This window comes from Zychaea mexicana (genome assembly GCF_025766255.1).
Source record: "Zychaea mexicana strain RSA 1403 chromosome Unknown BDB00scaffold_48, whole genome shotgun sequence".
Lineage (NCBI taxonomy): Eukaryota > Fungi > Mucoromycota > Mucoromycetes > Mucorales > Lichtheimiaceae > Zychaea > Zychaea mexicana.
In genome coordinates, this window is record NW_026516711.1 from 208974 (window position 1) to 231330 (window position 22357).

A 22357-nucleotide genomic window follows, 5' to 3' on the forward strand; every position below is an offset into this window, starting at 1 on the left:
TCTAGGCGTCTACGGAAAAAGAGAGACATTGTTGTGCTTGCAAATAGGATATGATGCACGCCTTCTCGACTCGATATAACTAAGTGATGTCGCTCTTGATGGTATTGGCAATAATCGGCGCGACAACATCAAACGACGGTGCAGCTTGAGTGAGCTGGATGAACTTGCGAAATTCTTCATTTTCCACCATCGTGTATCTAGACTTTGTACTGATGATAAAACGTGCTTATTGCTCCCGCCATACTTCTCGAGTACTTTAGGTTGTAAAGCTTAGTACAATCATACTTACACATAGCTGTGTATACGACAATTCTGCCTGCTGTATGATTTTCTACCAGCAAAAATCACTCATTATTCTATGATAAATTAGAAAAGCAGCATAAAAAATCATTTTTTATTTATCACGTGACTAGCAGCACAAAAGCGCTAATATAAGTGTACACATAATGTGTCAATCGTTGTGGGCCCGGGTGTCGGAATTGGATAACGAGTTCGTCTCCTAAACGAAAGATTCCGGGTTCGAGTCCCGGCTCGGGTGTAAAATTAAAAGGTGGTTTTGCTACGTTAGATTTTGGAGTGTATGTTATCAAATGTCGAATCCTTTTGGCGGATGTCGTAGCCAGATTTGGCCGGTCTTTCCTTTTTCCTTTTGTGACACCTGTCCATCATTTGAACACGTAGTCGCTTCTCGTTAACACACGATTGTCAAGACACGTAGTTGTCCATTGCTTGAACACGTATTAGTCTCTCATCACAACACATAGCCATCATAGCATATATAGTAACAATAGAAAACATATAAATATCCCCTTCATCATCAAAAAATAAACATCATCTTTGTGATCTCTCTTTCTATTGGCTACGGTACTTATCCGCCAAAAGGACTCGACACGGAAATACCGTATCCAGGGGATAAGAAAAGGAGGGTAATAAAGAGTGTGTAGGTGGTAAGATGATTATCTTTATTTTAATTGTTGATCCAAGGTACTTTTTATACCTTTTGATCAACTTAGACGAGCCAATAATACTATATAGAATTTTTGGTATCATTGAAATGACTATAAATGTGAAAACGTTTGCTGAGTACTCGTGGAAGGAGCCAAGAGGATTGGTGCTATGCGGTTTCAATGAAGTATTACTGCGATTGGTGTAGTAAGCTGTTGAAGCACAAAGGACGTTTGTTGTTGTTTTCTTGGTAAAAAGAATGGCTGTCATCCATTGTTGTTATTTTTTGGGTTATTACATAGTGTCGCCTAACCTGTTGCCGTCGAAGTGGTACTATTTGATATACTGCATTCTACTCTATAAGGCGTATTGAAGAAAGTGGTATCTCACAGTGGTGCAATTTTTTTATTGAGTGAACATTCATAAGAGACAATGCTTGAAAAGGTTAATTGTATGCTGTTAATTACAAGCACATGATTAAGCAAAACGTTTGCAGAGTAAAGGGCAATTATGGACAGTTCAAGAACCCATGCCTTTTTCTCAAACAGTGTGCGGTAACTTGGGCGAGCGTAGTGACGAAATGAGAATAAAACTCATACTTCTTGCGGTTTCCGACCTGCTGTGTACCTGCCAGCTGGGAATTGCTGTAGAATCGGCAAGCACACACACATACATCGTAGATACATTAGCTTGTTGTTTAGTCGTTTAAATGCTTAATCTTCAGCGCCTGTAAAAAATGGGAAAATTAAAAGTGGAAGTTCTTCGTTTTATAGCTTTTAATATAATTGATTGTACATACTCGTTCCTTCTTAGAAGGTTTTCTTTGAATGATATGATTGCGATGCTTCCTCAGGCTCATAAAACAGATAGTCAAGATGAGCATTATGGCTTTTAGAAGCAAAAAAAAGAAAGACATTGGTCTCCATCGGCTTGACTACTTTTCATGATTCAACAGTATATCATGAAGTTTCCATATACTACTATTTGAAATACTGGCTCATTGTTTTATTCTACAGTACGGCTCAGTCGAGCCCCCAGATGCATTTTTAGCTTTCTCAGTAGAGCTGTTTCTAATTTCTGGATAGTATGTTCCTAAGTAGCTACATACGTTCAGCAATTAGCGAAAAAGTTTAAGGATGATCGTCCTAAACACGGATTTTTGGTCACACCGTAGCCATCCACGGAATTTTGGCCACACCGTAGCCATCGCCGGTAAAGTTATCGTATTCTTCTCAACAATAACAAGTGGTCTCGTTCTGCGGCTGTGATATCTGATTTTTACAATAGCCAGTTTTCAACAATGAAAAGCATTCCTCCACGATAGTTCATGTTGCTACGGTGCCAAAATATATCTAATGCTTCGAAAGGAGCCACCAACAAAACAGAGCAAAGTAGTATCAGAGAAACTCCGACACACTTTTCTTTTGTTCTTTGAAAAAAAAAAGTCGAACCTAAACCTGTCTGACAAATTCATGGTCGACGGCTCCTGATCTCCAGCACCAAAAACCTAGTCCACGTTTACGAAAGACAGCAAAAGCACACTCAAAAAGTATATACAAACGCACAACGACAACAAGACATGAATCCGAATCAGGCAACGAATGAACAAGAAAAACAAAATTCACAGGAACCAGACGATCCCATGGACGAAACTCTTGAAGAGACGGAACATGAACGCATTGAACGGATAACAGCAGAAGCGGTGGCATCCATAAAGTCCTTTACAGAGTCACAAGATGGCAGCAAAGAAAATGACAATCAAACACCTTCCTCCACGACAGCAGCAACAGCAACTGCCTCCACCAGTACCACCACCAGCACGAGTACGCCCGCTGTTTCTGTTGCATTCTCTGAACCCACACAGCAGCAGCACTCGCCGCTAACAACAACTAGTGCCGCGGCTGTCGCTGCTGCCACGGCAGCAGCCAACAGTATATCCACGCATGACCTTGCGAATCTTAACATGACTCCCGCACAACTTCAGCAAGTTACTGCCGCACAAGCACAAGCGCTTGCTCAAACAGCAGCAGCGGCTATGGCAGCAACGTCTACAGCCAGTTCTTCAGCAACACCTACTACAGCGGCTATCAGTGCCGAAACAACTAATAACAATGGCCAGCAGCACCTTTTTGCGCTTAATACCAGCTCAACACCCATTGCGTCACACAGCACACCAGCCAACGGAGGAAGCAGCGACGCGCAGCCGATGACTGGTGTGGTATTGAATGATGGAAACTCGATACCCTCAGTTTCACAACTTACAGCAGAAATGCTCAAACGGGAGCTTATCAATCAAAAGGTCCGGTCAATGACGGTGGATATGAGGAAGGAAGAGGGTTGCAGCAGGAAAAGTTAGTGTGTGCATGAAAAAGCTGAAGGTACGATCATATAGGTCCGTGCAGATAATCGAGAGCGCAAAAAGAGATGGCGAGCCTTGAATGAGGAGCGTAGTATGTATCCTGTTTCATTTATGATTCGATGCATGGAAATTACTACATGATTGACATTCTCCACGTGCTACAGATAAAGATAACGATCTACGATGCCGGGTCAACAAACGGGCAAACAAACTCTTTGGCAAAGACGACACAGAGAACAAACGACGATGGGTCGAGGAAGAGTTCATGAAGCGGAAGCAAAAGCGCAAGGAGAAAGAACGCCGTAAGCATGCAATGGATGGAGCGATTGGAGGACTCAGTGTTTCCCCAGAAACAGGTACCTCGAACACAACAGTGTCGGGCGCTACGGCCGTAGCAACGGGCACTTCGAGTGCAGCGACAGGCGTGACAACGAACGTAAACGGAATGCAAGGTCAAGGATTAGCACAGTTCAACAACAACACACATGTACAGCCATTATTACCAGACATGAACCACCTCGCCATTCTATGCCAGCATCTGGGTATGCTTTCACAATCCTCAGCAGCAGGAAGCTCAGCCGCACGGTTACTGGGTGTTAAGACTGAAGGCGAAGCCGAACGAAATAACGAAGAGCAACTGTCCAATCCATTAATTGACTTTTTGCAGCAGCTACAGCAGCAAACACAGCAGCATCAACAACAGCAGCAAGAAGAAGAAGAAGAAGAAGGAGAAGGAGTAGTAGTAGAGAACCAGCAGCAAGGCGAAGGTGCATCAACAGAGATGTATAAAGATTTACCAGAGGACCAACAACAGCAACAGCAGCAGGAACAGGAACAGCACCAGCGAGTGAAAGTCGAGAGTTCATCAGACAGCAATAATGAGGCGCTGCAGGCCGCGCCATCAGAAGAGTCACCATCACCAACGACGGCTGATAACAAAGACAGCTCAGCGTCTGAAGAACGACCAGAGGATAAGCTTGCGGCACTGTTAAGTAGCACGATTCATTCATCTGCTCTGTCGTCGCAAAGAGAGGAGCAAAGTAATGGCGAATCATCCAGCGAGACGGCTGCAGAACAACAACAAGGTGAACAGCACCAACAGCAACAGCAGACACAGGCGCAAGGGAACGGACAGAACAACAATGTTGACTTTCCAATGGATGCGGTATTAACACTTATGCAGCTCAATGCTGGGTGGCGGCAATAGTGACGATGGTGGATATACGCAAAAGTAGAAACGCTCTTCCTCTCGGTAAAAAAGAAATGGAAAGAAAGTGAGTTTCTCCCCTGGTGCGAAAACACTCTCTTTTGTTATTCACTTTTCCACATTCCATTGACGGGCTGTTATATATATTAAAAAAAGATCGTTCAGGAGTGATATGGGCTTGCCCGTTTGTATACTTTTCATACCTGCCGTTCCCTTCCTCTCTCTCTCTCTCTTTCTCGTCTCCCCACCTCCTTCTCTATATACATACACAACACACATACGCATTATCAACCTATTCTTCCGATTTTAAAGAAAAGCCTCTCTCCCCGACCTCCAATTATCGTTTTCTTTTTGTATATGTCTGTTTCTTCATTGCATTTTGATATATTGGCCTGCATCGCAGAGAATCTTGATGCCAAAACTATCGTAGAGCTGTCTTCTTCTTGTCGAGCATTCAGTCAACTTGCTAGATTCGATCTCTTGTGGAAACGGCTGTGTAAGTCCGACTATCGTTTGACTTATAATGACCCTGAGCAAAGCTACCGCGATCTGTATCGTCAAACGTCACTACGGTCGTTTGGTCGGCGACCTTGCCACCATCTAAGTAACCTCAACGTCGACGAACACTTGCTGAATCGTCCCTCGTGGAATCTCCCTTTGCTGCACGAAAACAGTGCCGAGGCATGGCTCCCACACGTCTCCTGCTGTCAGCATGTAGGCGTTGAGAAAATGTTTTTGTGTATGCAATGTCATCAACTACGTATGTATTGGAGAAGGCTACGCTCAGTTTAATCAAAATCCGTGTTTATTGACGCAAAAAACGCCCTGTTCATTTAGTATGCGACCGACATTCCAGAATCCATGCAAAATCGGATCATGCATTGTTTTTGAAGCCTAGCACAGCAGAAATATTCTGTCAATGTTGCGTCGACTGGGTAAGTTTTTTCTGCTGCTGGATCCGAAGAAAGAAAGGAAGCAGGTGCTGTGATGTATCCAGCACATTGAATGGCCTGTTGTTCATACACTAACAAAGCTACTGTTACGTTAAATGTACGGGTATACACAGCTCGGAGGCAACGGGGCAGATCCAGCTGAGCGGTATTACGCATCGCTGATAAGCACACACTGGATCAACAAGGTTTATCTCGATTCAACTTTCATTGAAGATTTGTTGGTACTTCGTTCGCGACGACAGTATGAGCGATGGATACGTTGGCAAGACACACCCACACGAATTGTCATGAGCCCCCGTGGATTCTGCTTTGTCTCCGCACAATTTATATGGGAGTGGGAACGGTTTATCGAAGGCTGGCGTATCCTACCGCCAGTGGACGAAGATGCCACCGTCGTGGGTAGCAATATTCATATTCATAGCCGACAGGAACAGCAAGAAGGTGTAGAATTATCACCACTTCGCTTTGATCCGTTCCTTCCAGAATCCACCGATTTACACATAGTGTCTCATGAAACGTGGGATTATCTTAGCCAAAATTACAGCATGACAGGACCCAAAATTACCAAAGGTAAGATAGTAACAAAACTTATCGGTATAGCTGGTAGCTTATGCTCTTTTTGTCTTCTACTTTATTTATCTTACTGTAATGTAACTTGATAATGATGTGATGCTATGATTGCTTCTGATGCTGTCTTGGCTATATGTGTAGATGATTTGATGCACTCGGATATCCATAAGCAGTGGCAGTACACCATCAAACGCTATGCAGATAGGGTCATGCTACGCTTTTAATGCATGGATCGTGCACGTTTCTTCTGCTCAATATATTTCGTAGGCGGCACAACCACCGGTGGTTGCTCCACGTTCAGCGCCTTTAACCGCAGCACAGCTACAAACATACTTCAATTAATCTAAAACCAATCGGGATAATTATGCACAATAAATCTAGTTATCATAATACAGCACGTACCCTTATCCAAAGCCAGTTCAATCATGCACCTTGTACGGATAAAAGAAAGCAAGGGCCATGTGGATTGTTCACCATGGCGAATCCTTTATTTGCCAATATCAGTCCACTTGTAGTACTTGTAAACACGCATATACTTTTATGTATGAAATGATATGAGTGTACATACCAGTAAGCCAAGGATGACGCCGTGGGATTTGAAAAAAGTATGTTGAAATCCTACAGAACATACATGGTACTTTGCTACTTAGTGGTTGTCTTGTTGTAGAGGCAGTATAAAACTCTTCTACTATCATCCCTATCTTTACCCCTGCTACTTACCGATAGTATAACTTTAGGTGCAATTGTAACATTGCCTGATATTTTCTCTTCGATAAATGGCCGCAAGACATTCGGTAGCATGTACAGCTGGTCAATCTAAGCATACATACATTAGTCTATTGTTTGTATAAGCTAATTCTAATAGATGTTCTTTTTCTTTCCCTCAGGGTGCTTACTTACCTGATAGAGACGATGCTTCATTTCAGAAGCAACAACATACGCAAGCTTGTTCCATAACGTTTCATGTTGATGCAGGCTGTTCTCCTTTGAAATAAAAGGAAGTGCATACGTTGTTGCTTGCGAAACGATAAAATGGTTCACGTTGAAGAGCTCGGATAGTCTATGCAATGGCTCTTCACTACACAATAGCAATAATCATATTTACTTCAACTGTTAGAACCTGAGTCAAAATATTCATGGTTAGCTATTTGAAGCGATGATATACCTGTCACTGGGTGTTGTTTCTGACCAATGATTCCATTTCACTGCCGAAGGACTCCACTTGACGATATTTCCTGAAGTGTCTTTTGCTAATAGGTCACAACTACCAAACAAACCAGTTGAAGCAGTAGAACAGCAAGCTGCGCTCCATATAAGCTATAAAACAGCGAAAATTAAATGTTTTCAGAAAATAGTAAACTGTGTGATCGCGTTGTTTTTTTTTCTCTCGTGATGTTGCTGCTTACCACATTGGGAGCCGTAAGATAATTTAACAGCTGTGGCACCTCGTTCTTCCGACTAGACGACACACTAATATTGAGAACTCGTTTAGAGCGAGCATACGCTTCCTAAAATATAATAGAGCATGAAATGCAGCTTATCAGTGTGCCTGACGCCAATACGGGATAACACATATAGCTCGTCAACGCCATTGATGGTTTTGCCTTACTTCAAATGTAAGATCGCCAACGTTGGCACGAACACATTGTTGGAGCACTTTCATATCCATCAGATAGCCTATGGAAATTGACATGAGGTCATTACTGATTCACTTCCACTGAGTAAATATGCTGTTAATGACTTTAGTTACCATATTTGAGGAATCGCGTAATTCGGCGCTTCACATGCCTGCATATATTGATTTAATAACTCGTTTATACATGGTATACTATCATTTTTGACAAGGATAGCTGTTTCTTTCTTACCCTCTGTCGCTCTTTGTCGCAAATGCAGATAGGTTGATACCATCAGGCTGCAAGATACGCTATAAAAAACCGTTTATGTCTATCAGTATTCAGACGGTCGCTTTAATTTTAGATACTTACAGGTAGTTCTTCGTCCGTATGAATACAAATCAGAGCAGCAATCATTGCGCCTACAGCCGTACCACTAATGATTCGAGGTAGCAGTCCTTGTTCATGTAGTGCCTTGAGAACACCTAGGTGATACAATGCTTTTGAACCATACAACAATATTAGCTACTGGAAAAGACGAGTAAGAGCCGCATTTAACGAATGATGATCTTTTGAATTATACCAAAAGCACTTCCTCCTTGTAGCACCAAAGCAGAACATCCAAAGCTTTGGCGACTGTCACTGAAAAATTTTAGCTTTGTCTGCTGATCCAAAGCGTCGGTGGATTCGATATATTCAATATGAGCAACGACTTCTTCCATGTACTCTTCAATTAAAGTTTTGGTACTGTCATAAAGCAAGAGGCAGCAGTGATGAGATAATTGACCATAATCAAGCGAATAAAGAGGCGTTGGAGCGTTTTGCTTTACCCGAGATAGGAATGTGAAAAGAGCTTCTTGTCGCAAATGCCACCAAAATTTCTTAACAAGCCGCTCCGAAGTGTGTACACCATGCTGTCAACATCATTAGCTTTTCTGGCTTTGCGCAGGTGATCCAACCGAGAAGCTATCAGTTTGTAGTCGTATACACGAGAGTTTGGTTTGGCCCTCCAGGCATCGTTATCTGTTTCAGGTGTTTGCATATTTTAGTAGTAATAAAGGTTCTACATCGGCTATTTGTCTTCTCATCTGTTTCCAAGGATAGAGACTACATACTAAGAACTCTGAGCCAATTTTGTGTGGTAGATATAGTGAGTGAAAAAGCGTAAAGTATGTCCTGTTAAATACTAGGGACTTGATTTCTAGACACTTACTCGTCCAACTCTTTTGCCCGCGTTTTCCATTCCGCAAAAGTCGTTGCTTCCTGGAGCTGATCAATTAAGCCACGGTGTGAATGACTCTTGTGCATCGACTTCCATTGGAGCTGTTGCAAAGTGTCATTTCGTCAGTTGCCAATCTTCACAAGCAGGCCCCCTCTCGTCCCTCCATTTTGTCATAGGTAGCTGCCCGCACGAACCAGTAACGGTTGTAGTAAATAACTTTGAACGACCGTAAAAACACCGTAAACAAAACATAAAAAGGGAACAACGACATAGCGAACAGGATCGCAGCCGCTTCTTCTCAATGAGTCCATTGAATCGAGCTGCAAAGAGTATAAAGAAAGGAGAAACATGAGAGGCGTTTTTTTTTGTGTCTCGCATAACAATCAATTTTCACATGTCAAAAGAAATGCAAATCATTGTCGTACAGAGCGGTCGGATATATGGTTCTGCATTTGTGGTGGGCCTGGTGCGAGTTGTTTGCTGTCGTGACGACGACGATGCCTTTATATGATATTTTGTTTGGAGAAAAGAGAGAAAGAAGATAGAGGAAAAATGTACATACAGGTCCATTTCAATCAGTTATTTACAGAAAAAAGATTAAAGGAAAAAAAGGAGAAGTAGTGGGAAAGAATGATGAACAATACAGAAGAAGGGACGCGAAGAAAGATGGTGTGTATGTTTGTGCGGGTAGGTAGATGGGTAGGTGAGAGGGTGAGAGGTATATGATGAAGAAGGAGAAAATGTGTTGGTGGATCGCGAATAGAAAAGTAAGTTAGTAAGCGAGCTTATTAGTTGGGTGCGGAGGGACGTGTTAAAAGTTGTAAAGTGATGTCTTCAATGCTCTTGTTGATGAACTCTTGGAGGGGTTCGTCGCGCTCTATCCTGTCTCCAAATACAGAGCACAGGTGCTGTTTTACTTGTGCACGTGTCGTGGAATCGAGGTCTGCGCTTCCCAGGTATGTCCTGACTTCTTGCTCAATCACCCCGCGAATGTCACCGCCACCGCCATTGCCACTGCTATTGTTGCTGCTGCTGCCAGTGTCGCTGATGCCTGCAGCCGCTGTCCTTGGCAGGGTCGACATTTCGGTCGGTCGGTAGCTCGTATCGCTAGTGTCACGATGATGCAGTGACAGTTCTGCAGGTACTCGCCGTCTCCGTGTCGATCGCACGCGGTTAGGGAGATTGGATGGGTTTGGTGCTGCGCCAGCAGCGCCTGTGTTGCCATAGCCCACACCACGTAGTCCACCAACATGACCAGGGATTTTGAGACCAACTTTGCTATGGAAAGCAGATCTTCGTCCTTCTTCGCCGCTATTATCTTCATCGACAACTGCACTTGCTGACATGGATCCGGTGGCAGGATAGGAGGGGTATCTTGAGTGCTCCAACGACGCCTCGGGGTCCAGACTAAGGTTTGAGCTGGCTAACGATAACGTATTGGACACGGTCGAGTTGATGGAACGTCGGTCAGCAGGAATGGCCGATTCGGCAGAGTAGGACCTTGACCGGGTAGGTGCGCTTGAGCTTACATTGCTCACAAAGCCGCCGCCATCCATTGTGGTAGCAGCTGGGTAATACGGTGGATATTCATCGTTGGTGTTATATGATGAATAGGTAAAGTAGGATGATTGAGAGTGACTTGGCTTGTGTTTGCCGATATGCTGTTGTCGACGGGTTCGATGCATCTCGTCTGAGTTATACGTTACTGAGCCGCCTTGTCCTCCTTGTTTATTGACTGCATATCCATCATCAAATGGATTATCCAGCGCGGATGCAAATGGATCTGCGAATGAGCCTGAGCGAACACTTGCTGTCGGCGATGGATCCTCGAATGGATCGCGCTGTCGTCTTAAACCGTCGACGTTCCTTACTGTGCCATACATGTCGACAACCGAAGCAACCGGCTTAAATCCGCTCGTAGTACTCTTTCCGACACGTACACTGTGATGACCGTTGTTTCTGAGTTGAGCAATAGGTGGCGTCGATATATTTGGATCGAGCAACGAGTTAGAATGCCATGAGTCGGTCGAATGAATGCTCGCTCTGCCACTGACAAAGCCTGTAAAGCCAGTGAAGTTGGAATCGAGTGCTACAGCTTCTTGCATTGCACGCTGATATGCCTTTTCAGCTTCAAAAACTTCAAATTCGTTAAGTCGCATGCGTGGTACCAGTTCCTCGTCAGATAATTGCTTTTGCTCCGAGTAATCGTCGTCTGATGGTTCGTCTCGTTCGTGGTCAACGACTCCATGTAATCGTCCCCGACAGCCATTAGAAGTAGGCCAGACATCATACCATCGTCGAGCATAATCGCTACACCATACGGCCACGAGTGGAAACCAAACAGCAAATAGTGGTACAGAGAACAGTCCATAGATGACAAACCACAGAACGTACTTGAACTGGCGTCGAACGATAAAATAGATGATGTGTAGGGTAATCAGACACGTAAAGCTGAGGGCGATGATAGCATAAGCTAGGTGGCGCGACATAAAAAATCGTATGTAGACGCTGTATAGGTAGATGATGATTGGTACCGAGAATATCATGTCCAAAAGTTTGGTGAACGAGATGATCCAGCAGCCAATACCCACGTCCCACGCAATCCGATGCATTTCGATTTGGTTGTGGAAAGTCGAGCGAAGATTACGAGATTGGAGCGCCTGGAGTGCAAAGATGTTTGTCGGCAGGGTGACATAGCCTACTGCTTCTGGTTCAAAACCAAGGCGATGTTGAGGGTGTGATCGTAGGAGCACAGTGCTGAGATACTGTTCTTCACCTAGGAGCAGAACATTTTGCATATGAAGCGTGTCTGGTTGTGGTGCCGCAAAACCCCTAAGAACCGTCGGATGAATGCAGCACGGCCGAATGCCAGCATTGGGTGCCAAAGACAGTCGTGACTCTTCGCCGGTTGTCATACTACGGGTATCGCTATCGTCGTGTGCAGGATCTATTTCGTCGCTAACTTTGGGCCATTTGCTGTGTGATCGTATTGTCTGCTGAGACGTCGAGGTACTACTGATGCGTTTGAGGTGTTGCCACCGGGACGCTTTCGATGATTTTGGTTCATCGGGTACGTTCTCAGTCCAAAGCTTGTACATGACAAAGCCGCCATTGATAGAGATGACCGTGCCAAGAAACGCCTCGTACGCAAGACCGGAGTAAAACGTTTGATAAAGCGGAAAAATCTGGAGCATTGTCGTAATGTTCTGCTCTGGGTTGGCAGGTCGGACGTGCCCGCTTATCGCCAGCATCTTGCGATCTTTTTCCAACCGTGAAACCATCTTTTGTACCACGTCGCCTTGTACCTGCGTGTCCGCATCCGTGACCAGCATATACTTGAAATTGCGTGGGTTGATCCCGAGGACGCTGTAACATTGGTTGAACAGTTCGTATTCTAGTGGTGTCATCCTGTTGCTAGCCAAATTCATGCAGCGTTCCAAAAATCCCAAAACAAGCACCATTGAGTCCCTTTTGCCACGATTGCCTGGAGCGCATTGTGCCAATGGCGCTTCTCGTGCAGCTCCTAGTTTAACGACGACCAGGTATGGCACACGGTTACGTCCAGTTTCATAATATCCCGAGTACACTTTTGCATAGTTGATCCGTTTTCGGTTTTGGCCGAGTGAAATGTATGGCTGTGATGCCGGATCGTCGGTGCCGCTGTATCCTAGTAATTCGAGAACGCAAGCATACGTCTCCTTGGAATCTTGCTTGCTATTTGTCAGACCATCGCAGACAAACATTAGCAGTTTTCTCGAATCTTCATAATGCGTCCTTGCCAGCGATTCTATAGTTTGTTTGATGGTTGTGCTTGGTTCGGCGTAACAAGGGACCATGAGAATTGTGTGGGGCCAGGTGCTTCTCATAGCCGAAGAAAGTTCCGGTGTGGATGAGAATAAAAAGCGCTGCATGATCTGCAGCCTACACAGATGCGCTAAATGCATTTTGAGGAGAAAGTACAAAAGTCCTACACCCATAGTTGCCCATAATGCTGGATTGACATTTTTGCATCCGGATGGTTCCGCCTCTTCGATGATGCCTTTAAAGAACAGCTCGTCAAGACATCTTTCATAGAGATTTGGATTCGTTACGTTGTTGGTAAAGTATTCGCTAATGTCTTCGCCAAGGCTGATAAACAGGAGCATGGTGACGTCCAGCGGTAGAAACATGCGATCCAGTGCAAAGGCACGCGAGTAGACTCCTGATGACACTTCAACAATATCGGTTGCTGTTTCGAGGTAAGACGTTACGTCGAGTACTTTGCCGTTCAATACTACGTATGCTTTGCCTAAAGTGTCGGGCGAAGAGAGTGTCGTAAAGTTGCTAATGTCATCCATTTGATACACAATATCTGTATAGTAATGAATAAAAAATAATTATAAGCACGTCATTCCAATCATTATGTATGAATGTGAAATAGGGATTAAGAATAGAAATTCAACAAGGGGTGTTTGTGTATAATGTATACAATACTGACCTCCCTTCAATGGCAATGCATTAAAGGGCCAAGAGTAACAGGGTGCACCGGAAACAGTTGTATCGTTGGGATAGGGACACTTGAGCTCGTTGCCGTCGTATCGATAGCCACTGTCATTTGCAAGTTTGTATGTCAGCCATTTATCTGCTTGAGCCGATCGGTCTGTGTCTCCTCCCGCAATGCATCGTCGTAATGTTGGATTCCGGTATGTGTCCAATCCTTTTCGGTCCAGCATTAAGAATGTTGGAAACATAGGGGAAACGTCGAGTCCATTGTACGGAACAACTTCTTTAGCAATGCGCGATGAATCTTGGTACTTGGACCATTCTGCTGCCTGGCCATTAAGTGCTATGTATTTCGATTCGTTTTTAAATACGTCGCCTTGCGGTACAACGTCTTCGCTGTCGCAGAATAGTGTTGAAACGTATTCGATCCAGAACAGAAAGAACCCGACTAATGCAATGAATAAAAAACAGGTCGTAATCTTTTCACGCCATGCTTGACGAGCAGCTAAAGAGAGAATTGTTATATAAATTAAGGATTCAGTATATTATACAGACAGTTGGTTAACGCTATTATTGTTGCCATTGCTGTGAAATGCTGTTTTGCAACCAATAATAACAGTACCAGTAAAACTATTCAACTAATAGTATAGGATTCATACCTGCAGTGTGTAATCCCACAATATATTTCAGTACAAAATCTGGAAAGATTATTGTACATATACGGGAGAGTAGCACCCAAGCAATGCGACGACAGGTAAGTGTGCGCATGTAGTTGCTCTTCCTGAGAGTAGAGAATGTTCAGAAGGAATCGTTGTGTTCTCTTGCCAACCGCAGGCTTTCCGGCTCTTTTTTACGGGCTGGGTACGAAATTTGCTTCATAAGGTTCCATAAGGAAATATACATTTCGTTCGATCAAAACCTTGTTAAATTTACTCTGAAAACGTAAGCTGTTGCTTTTACTGCTCAATGCTTCAGGTGACTCGGGGTATGCATTAAAGACACTCTTAGGATTGCTTAGCCTATGTACGCTATTCAGAATGACCGTTCCGCCAAAGATACACGAAATGATTCTCATTTTTGATCACTTCGTCCCTCACCTTGTCGTCTTCTTGTACTCGTACTACGTGGCTGCCCTCAGTGAAGCTGCTGAGCCAATTTAATGATTGGGGAGTAATTGATAGAGCAATCATATACTAGTTGGCTTGGAAAGAGCCAATCGAAGCGGACCATACTAATATAGCAAAAATTGAACATTGGTACTGGTGAACCAGCCGTACGGTACGCAGCAGCGCAGGTGAATCACCAGAAACTACAGTCAGCACCAAGTAATACAGCCTACTTTCTCGATAAAGAAGGGGCTCATTCCAAAAGTGTCTGACAAGTCATACTTTATTTGTTGGCCGGTGCTAATGAAAGCTTTAATAACGCTGAGTTACCGAAAGGTATTGTTTATTTAGAACGCATGATACGGGTTTTAATTTGGCGCTGACTTTCTTTTTAAATTTTATGAGAATCATCTTAAGCATGACAGTTTCAAAGCGCCCTTGGGCTTGCTATCAGAGACTAACACAGCGAGCCTTTCTCAGAGTTATGCTACAGACTTAGTATGTAGGCTCATGGGATGATGTCCTTGAGCACCTGTTTAACTTGCTATTGGAAAGAGCTGATGTCATTGATTCTATAGGTTTGAATAGAATGTCATTTGAAGTAGTATAGCAATCCAAAATTGCGCATGCTACTGATCAATGCTCGTAGTACTTAGTATTTTGAGCGCCTAGTTCGCCATCTTCAACTTTATTCGAGTACATACGGCGCCTCTGATACAGTGCTTCTCAGATACGCATGAACGAGTCGCTCAACGTTTTGACAAAGGCACATTGTCCCAGCAACCGTAAACTCCGCCGTCAGAAAAAAAAAAGATTTTTTTTTTGGTAAGCTTAAGTATCCTTTGTTGCTTGCCTTTTCAATGACATCCTTGCAGGATCAACTCAAGCGCATCGGCACTGCCGATTTACGCAATGTCACTGAAGGGACAAGAAGACACAAAGCTTCGTTCTTATTTACTTCAAAAGAAGCTGCCGACCAGGATCTCGAAACGATCTACTCGATCGCACACAATGGTATCATGGAGCTCGTGATTCTTGACAGCAAGTTCGCACCTTTCCAAAAGACGTTGTTTTCCGAGAAAATGAAGGGCTACGATCGTGTGCTTCAGGTAAATGCTACCTTCTCTAATACAGTCATTTGAATCATCAAATACGAATGAAACTTTCTGAAAAGATATTTACATAATGCATTCTTTTATATTTGTATAGACTGCCGAAGAGAACGCAAAGTTGGATAAGAGCATTACCGCCTTTTTACATCAGCTCTCGCCATACTTTTTGCTCAAACCAGCTGGAAAGGCCGTTGAATGGCTGATTCGTCGTTTTCGTGTTCACGACTTTAACGTCGAGGCAATGCTCGCTTGTATCCTACCCTACCACGAGACCAAGTCATTCGTTCGCATGGTGGCATTGCTCCAGATTCAGTAAGCAGATACTCTTCGACTTGAGGGCTACAATGTGTGAGAAACCTGGCCTATGCCTAATGCTCGTTATCTATCGTTATCTATAGGGAGAATACTTCGTGGTCATTCCTCTTGCCTGTGAAAAAGAGCAACATTCCACTGGATAGGTCTATGTTGATCAAGGCAATGAAGAAGAGCCGACGTATCCTCAGCTTTGTATGCAAGACCGTCATTGATGCACCAGTACCATTCCAAATCTTGTATTCGTTTTTTGCTGCTACACTCACCGACTTTGTCAACGCTACCAACAGAGTTACAGACGATACAATGGTTGCCCTGTTGCCTTATTTGATTGACTCTGTGGCTCGTCGCCAGAATCCCGAACTCCAGATTGCAGCATATATGGTCGTATCCCAACTGTGCTCTCGTGAAGCGCTTAGCCATGATGCTCTTGTTTCGATCACGAACAAGATGCTCATGAATTACAGCGAAAGTTTCTTCAGCCATTGTTTGCTTACGATTGTCCACATCGCCCAATCACAACACAGCTTCCAAGGGTTCAGCCACAAAGCCGTCAAACGTATCTTTAACGCACCAGCCTTCGAGACCTGCTTCCTTGATATTGCCCAAAAATATGCAATTGATCGTTTCATGTCGCTTACCATGACTGAATTCTGCAAAGCAGTTCCCAATTCGGAAAAGAAGGCTGAGCTGTTGAACAACCTTGCGGTGGAGGGTCTGTTATCCCACGACAACATCCGCTTACTTTCCAGCTGTGCTATCAAGGGCTATCTCGAACTTGAAGAGCCCGCATCCGAATCCGGCACTGCATACATTGACGCTTTCCGCCCCCTTCTCGTAACTTTATCGCAACGCTATATCGAAGATTTGGACGTCGTTTTGGAGGAAGAGATAAAAAGCGTCCAAGATGATACTGTGCAGTCCAAGGCACTCTACGAATTCTCTGCAGCTGGTTTCAAGGGTACTGGCCATGAGATTGTACAAGAAGCGAACACCACTCTGTACCTCAGCTTGAACAGCCCTGCTGCGTCCACTCGTTTGCTCGCGATGAAGCGACTTGTCAACGTAATTGGGGACAAGGATAGCCCATTGGTTCAGGTATGCGTTTATTATTTAATCATTCAACCAAAAGAGTTGCTTGAAATTTACACTGCTTATAGAACCCCGAAATCATCGAATCTTCTTTGCTGGGATGCTTGGAAAGCTTCAACGAGCTTCTGTTGTACGTTGTCTGTGATATTCCCAATCACTTGCTCAAGTTTGTCCCTGGCCGAAAAATCCTCGCATCACTATCCCAGTTGCTGCAAGAACGTGGTGCATTCCGCAAGGAAGCTGTTCCTGTTCTCAAATTCCTTTTGGGTGATTTTAGCAAGCAATACCCTAAGCTGTCAATCGATGTTGCACGCATCTTGGCCCTCTTTGTCTTCGCTGCACCCGGACAATACGTCAAGAGCCTCGTCAAGCAAGTGAAGGACATCGAGCTGGATGGCAAGTCGGCACTTGGTCAACTCTTGGGCCACTTGCGTGAGATTCTGCAATCGGTCAAAGAAAAAGAAGAAGATGTCGACTCTATCAGCAAGCTATTCATCATAAAAGAAGCCAGCAGTTTCACGACGTCGCCAAACTTCTGGACAAGCATGATCGGAGAAGGATCTGCCCCTCAGAAGATCATTGCTCTGTTGGTTGTCACTCAAGCTATGAAGGGTTACTCCAACGCATCGAATTATATGCTCATCACTCACCATATTTTGGATCCAATGTCCAATGACGAGAAGGTCGCTTTGTATGAAACCAAGTTGCCTGCTTCTTTTACAACCACTGATGGCACATTACCCGACAAGACCGTCAGCATGTTGCGCAAGTTCCATGACCTCCCAAAGGCAGCTATGACAAACCTGACTCAGTACACCTTCTCTGTCATGGTTACATCTCTCAAGGCTGAAACCACGAGTGTCGACTGGTTTAATATGAGCGAGAAGGATCAGCAGTACGGGGCTCTTTTGAAGAAACTTTTTGAAACCTTTGTGCGGGGACCTACTCTTGGATGCTTTGAAAGCATGTTATCCGCTTTGGTAGCACGACATTTAAAGGAAGACGTTTTTGCATTCTTGATGAGCATATGGATTGATCAAGGTTAGTAAAATTAATTTAGAAGGGTGTTTTGCGCTAGTTACACAAGTCTAACGTGTCTACTTTATAGGTTATTCTGCTGCTGTTAGAGCACGCTCGTTACAAATCGCTGCATCACTTATGCGTCAGTATGTCGATGGCGACAATGATCTTCAGCATCTCATTCCGTCCCTTATCGCCTCGCTCCAAGACACCGAGCAGCGTATCCGTCTATGTGCTACCCAGTGCCTGCGTCAATTGCGTCGCTTGTACAGTCGACACGGTCTCATTGCCACCAAGAAGGACGACAAGACTCAAGCTAATGGTGGCAAGAAAGCCAGTGGCCTGTCTATTTTGAGCGCTAATACCATCTATGCAAAACAGGACATGGCGATCAAGGATATTCGGACTCAATGCGCAGCCAATTTTATTGAAGTTATCTCGAACAGAAGCCACGAAATTACCGAAGACCACGCATGTATATTCAAGCTTATCAGCGACTTTTTCCTTTCCAGCGAAGCATCTAAAGACAAGCAAACCAAGGCGCAAGGAACTGCCATTTTGAACTTGTTGTTGGATCATATCAAGAAGTCTCCATCAACCCATATTCAAGTCTCTCTTCTCACCTTGCTTGACGACATTCATTCACCACAAAAATTGCAAGGTGTGCTACCACTATTGGACGTCAAGAGCATAAGCCCGACGTTGATTGGTCTGCTTATTCGATGCTACTTGCCGCAGAATGCCGCACAGTTTGGCAAGGCAGGTGACAAGTCATTGCCCTTGTTTCTGCAGTTGCTGCAAAACAGTAGCACCTTGCAAGGCGAAGATGAAGACGGCTGGCAGGTGTCGACTCGACGCTGTGCGCTTAAGCAGATCTCGCCCGAATTTTTCCAGAATGCCAAGGAAAAGGTTCAGCGGGAAATTTTTGGTGCACTTGTTGATATTGCAACCAACGCGGAACAGCACGATGTTCATTTGGCCAAGAAGGTCTTGGGTGAAATCCGTATCCCTGTCAAGTTGTTCGATGAGTTTTTGACATCTGTTGTCAGCGCATTGAATCAAACCATTGCAGATACCGAAGCGACTGCAAAGCGTGCTAGAAAGTAAGTTTTTAAACTTTGCAAAAGTTAGTTAGCGATAGTTAATAATTCACCATTGTTTATCGTACTTGAATAGGGAAAAGCAGCGAAGTGCTGTCGACTTGTATGAGTTGGTCACGGTCCTCGAACTCATCGAATCAACAGTAATTGAACACGATGTATTGCTTGTCAAGCGACTCTTTGACACGCTTGCAGCCATGATCAATGCCGAATTGCGCGATGCACCAGTCTCCTTGGAATACATCAGTCAATTAATCATGTCTTCGCTTACTCGTATCATTCGCACAGCTGAAGGTCAAAAGGAATCTCTTGAAGAATCCACGCTTCGTGTGGACTCTGTTGTGCAGTGTATCCGTACCACGAGCAACCCACAGACGCACAATCAAGCGCTTTTGCTTATGGCTACCATCGCCTCAATCTACCCCGAGACTGTTTTGCACAATATCATGACCGTGTTTACATTTATGGGTGCCAACGTACTTCGCCAGGACGACAATTACAGTTTCCAGGTCATTCACCAGACTCTTGAGAAGATTATACCACCCTTGGTTGAATCCAGCCGACGCAATAGCAAGAGCCAGGCAGCCATCACGTTGCAGATCAAGCCTATTATCAAGGTGTTTGTCGACGCGCTTATCCATATTCCCAAGCATCGCCGTTTGCCACTCTTCACGGTACTCATTCGCACCTTAGGAGAAGGAGAATTCTTGTATGCCATCATTGCCCTGCTGCTTGAAAAATATGCAGTCCGATTCTCGAAGGAGGACGATTCCGAGTCTCTAGCAGAGTTCTGCAAGGCCATCAGCCAGCAATTTAGCGCAGAAACCCAAATAAATGCCGTCTATTCACTGCTCAACGATCTGCATGTCCTGCCAAACGACAAACCACAAGAAGACAACGAAGACACAGAAATGGCATCGATGACAACCGTGTTTGATTTGAGTGAACACAGTGCGAAGGACCTCCGCCGTTACAAAGTCATTGTGCTCAACTATATCGACCAGTTGCTCGTTTCGCGAAGCTTCCTTGCCAAGGTCATCGAAGGCATGAATGTCGATCCAGAGTTCGAAGAGAAGATGCAGCCCAAATATCTGCAGACTGTCGAATTGCTTCTTAAAATTTTGTCTTACTTTGGCAACTTCCGCGAGCGTTATGCTGTTTCCGAAGGTGCAAAGTCGGGCGTTGTCAAGTTCTGGCGTAGTACGATCAAGGTTGTTTATGACGTACTGGATCGCGTCAACGGTCTTCTATCGCTCAAGACGTTTGTTGATGTCGTGTCGCACTTGCTGAAGCATGCAGATGCTACGGTACGACGCAAGGCCATGAACTTATTTAACGAACGCGTGGCCGTCTTTGAGCAAAGCATTTCTAGCGAAGAGGAAGAATTGCTTGTCGGCATGACCAAGGAGTTCATTGCAGCTATCGAAAACGAGTCGCGCTTGGGAACTGGTGACGAAGACGGCGCCATCAACAAGCAAAGTGCGCTGCTTTGTATTTCAACCTTGGCTCGATTTTCTGGAAACGTATATCCTGCTCCATTCGTTGACGGTCTGCCTGTTATTTTGGGACCGGACTGTTTGCAGTTGCCCAACATTCAAGTCAAAATTTCAAGTTTGTCCTGTTTGGCTGTCATTTGGTACGTTGTGCTAATATATCAAGTGTGATATGAGTTAACTTAGATGTTATTGTATTATAGTCAAGCGACAGGTCCACGGTCTATTCCTCATCTTCCAAAGTTTATGCCAGTTATTGTGGAGCTACTCTCAAACAATATCAAGGCGGAGAACCCCAGCATCATGCTTCGTCTTGCGATTGTGAGCTGTTTGGAAACGGTTGTCGAGGAGCTACCTCATTTTATGAGCCCTTACATTCCCAAGATATTCAATGGATTGCTCAATTCAGACATATATGAGCATGATGAAGAAGATCCTCAAACCGCTTTGGTCGAAAACAAGGTTACCGAAGTCTTGTCAAAGATGGCTACCAAGATTCCTCCTCGTGTTCTTCTTAACCCTGTATTTGCATGCTATGAGTCCGCCATGTCTCAGGGTAAAAAGGTAAAAACAGTTCGACTACCTGAAATTTTTGGGAAGCTGTTGTGATAAGTAATCGGTATACTAAGTACTGCATCCTATCTATTCTTATTTAGTCTGCATTGGCTGTTGTTTCAGTGGTCTCAGATGCTGTACACACAATGAGCAACGACGTGATGGTCTCCCACTACAAACAGATTTTCAAATTTTTCTTGATGGCATTTGATGTGCGTCGACAATATGGCGATAAGTTTAACGACCTTGATATCGGCGAGCTTGAAAGCGCTATGATCAACGTCTTTTTGGATTTGGTCATGAAGCTGAACGAAACGCTGTTCAAGCCACTGTACCTCAAGATTGTGGATTGGGCTACTGTCGAACTGGCCGAAGAAAAGCGCGAGGAATCAGAGAAGCGTGTTCTCTTCTTCTACAAGCTGTTGGATTCCTTGTTCGATCGCTTGAAATCGATTGTTACACCTTACTTTGGTTACGTGGTTGATGACGTGATTAACCGCTTGCAGCAATACACTTCTGGCGAAGCAGGAGCGCCTGGTGCTTTGTGGAACTATATCATGCTGTCATTGCGCAAATCGTTCCAATACGACAATGATAACCTGTGGAACGCTAGCAAGTTCGACAAGGTTCTGGACCCTGTTGTGGAGCAAATGATGTTTATGGGTGAAAACGAGTCTCCAGACCAGTACCTGACAAGAATGTCGACCTACTTGGTGCCTTGCTTGGGACAAATGGCCCAAACTGTTGCAAACGATACGCTTTGGAAGCCAATGAACTACAAGGTGTTGATGAAGACCAGAGAAGATGTGCCAGAAATCCGTTTGGCCGCACTTAAATGTTTGGAAGAGTTCTACACCTGCATGGGTGAAGAATGGCTCTTGTTCTTGGCTGAGAGCATCTCGTTCCTCGCGGAACTTATGGAAGGTATGTTCATTTCTCTCTCTCTCTTAAACAAATTGTTTTACTTTTTGCATACTCACTCTCTCGTGCTTGTTTCTTTTTAGATGATGATCGTCGTGTGGAGAAACTTGTACAACAAGTAAATGCTCAAATCGAGTTGCACTTGGGCGAATCGCTCGACAAGTTCTTCAATTAAATAAGCCCTTGTTCTATTAGCATATATCAGCCATACACTTGTAAAATAGCAGTACATTATTGCATTTCATCGCATCAAAAATTAAATTTATGTACACCCGAGTGTGTCTCGAGAGTTGCA

The 22357-nt window shown here is 44.3% G+C and overlaps 5 protein-coding genes and 1 non-coding gene across 6 annotated transcripts; 4 read left to right on the forward strand and 2 right to left on the reverse strand.

Moving 5' to 3' along the window:
• Nucleotides 1-464: 464 nt before the first annotated feature.
• On the forward strand, nt 465-538 carry BDB00DRAFT_t62. Its single transcript has one exon. It is a non-coding gene; the product is annotated as a tRNA-Arg (tRNA).
• A 1832-nt stretch (nt 539-2370) lies between these two features.
• On the forward strand, nt 2371-3472 carry BDB00DRAFT_437969 (uncharacterized protein). Its single transcript, XM_053117389.1, has 3 exons — nt 2371-2494; nt 2573-3395; nt 3469-3472. The coding sequence occupies exon 2, from the start codon at nt 2588-2590 to the stop codon at nt 3299-3301; it is 714 nt and encodes a 237-aa protein (XP_052978658.1). The 5' UTR covers nt 2371-2494; nt 2573-2587; the 3' UTR covers nt 3302-3395; nt 3469-3472.
• Nucleotides 3473-5544: 2072 nt separating this feature from the next.
• Nucleotides 5545-6520, forward strand: BDB00DRAFT_828826 (uncharacterized protein). Its single transcript, XM_053123887.1, has 3 exons — nt 5545-6034; nt 6176-6355; nt 6437-6520. The coding sequence occupies exons 1-2, from the start codon at nt 5560-5562 to the stop codon at nt 6256-6258; spliced, it is 558 nt and encodes a 185-aa protein (XP_052978659.1). The 5' UTR covers nt 5545-5559; the 3' UTR covers nt 6259-6355; nt 6437-6520.
• On the reverse strand, nt 6255-8560 carry BDB00DRAFT_765645 (acyl transferase/acyl hydrolase/lysophospholipase; the record flags this gene model as incomplete). Its single annotated transcript, XM_053119525.1, has 13 exons — nt 6255-6355; nt 6437-6519; nt 6603-6652; nt 6755-6850; nt 6935-7112; nt 7200-7351; nt 7441-7542; nt 7644-7711; nt 7785-7822; nt 7900-7958; nt 8020-8147; nt 8231-8394; nt 8478-8560. 13 exons carry the CDS (start codon nt 8558-8560, stop codon nt 6255-6257), a joined length of 1302 nt encoding a protein of 433 aa, XP_052978660.1.
• A 605-nt stretch (nt 8561-9165) lies between these two features.
• BDB00DRAFT_828827 (chitin synthase-domain-containing protein) lies at nt 9166-14232 on the reverse strand. Its single transcript, XM_053123888.1, has 4 exons — nt 14011-14232; nt 13347-13856; nt 9295-13220; nt 9166-9189 (listed from the first exon to the last, which is right to left on the reverse strand). Exons 1-3 carry the CDS (start codon nt 14117-14119, stop codon nt 9658-9660), a joined length of 4182 nt encoding a protein of 1393 aa, XP_052978661.1. The 5' UTR covers nt 14120-14232; the 3' UTR covers nt 9166-9189; nt 9295-9657.
• A 1085-nt stretch (nt 14233-15317) lies between these two features.
• Nucleotides 15318-22237, forward strand: BDB00DRAFT_883490 (uncharacterized protein; the record flags this gene model as incomplete). The annotated part of the gene is given in 10 exon segments (XM_053128238.1): nt 15318-15566; nt 15667-15881; nt 15968-16979; nt 17042-18014; nt 18082-19096; nt 19170-20729; nt 20790-21150; nt 21243-21305; nt 21324-22065; nt 22146-22237. 10 exon segments carry the CDS (start codon nt 15318-15320, stop codon nt 22235-22237), a joined length of 6282 nt encoding a protein of 2093 aa, XP_052978662.1.
• Between the last annotated feature and the right edge of the window lie 120 nt (nt 22238-22357).

Excerpts from the sequence above, each read along its gene's own strand:
- BDB00DRAFT_437969 (XM_053117389.1), top strand. The coding sequence starts at position 2,588 with ATGGACGAAACTCTTGAAGAGACGGAACATGAACGCATTGAACGGATA.
- BDB00DRAFT_828826 (XM_053123887.1), top strand. The coding sequence starts at position 5,560 with ATGTACGGGTATACACAGCTCGGAGGCAACGGGGCAGATCCAGCTGAG. Across the intron at positions 6,035-6,175 it reads AGGACCCAAAATTACCAAAG|ATGATTTGATGCACTCGGAT; the intron begins GTAAGATAGTAA and ends CTATATGTGTAG.
- BDB00DRAFT_828827 (XM_053123888.1), bottom strand. The coding sequence starts at position 14,119 with ATGCGCACACTTACCTGTCGTCGCATTGCTTGGGTGCTACTCTCCCGT. Across the intron at positions 13,857-14,010 it reads TGTGGGATTACACACTGCAG|CTGCTCGTCAAGCATGGCGT; the intron begins GTATGAATCCTA and ends TTCTCTCTTTAG. Across the intron at positions 13,221-13,346 it reads TGCATTGCCATTGAAGGGAG|ATATTGTGTATCAAATGGAT; the intron begins GTCAGTATTGTA and ends ATTACTATACAG.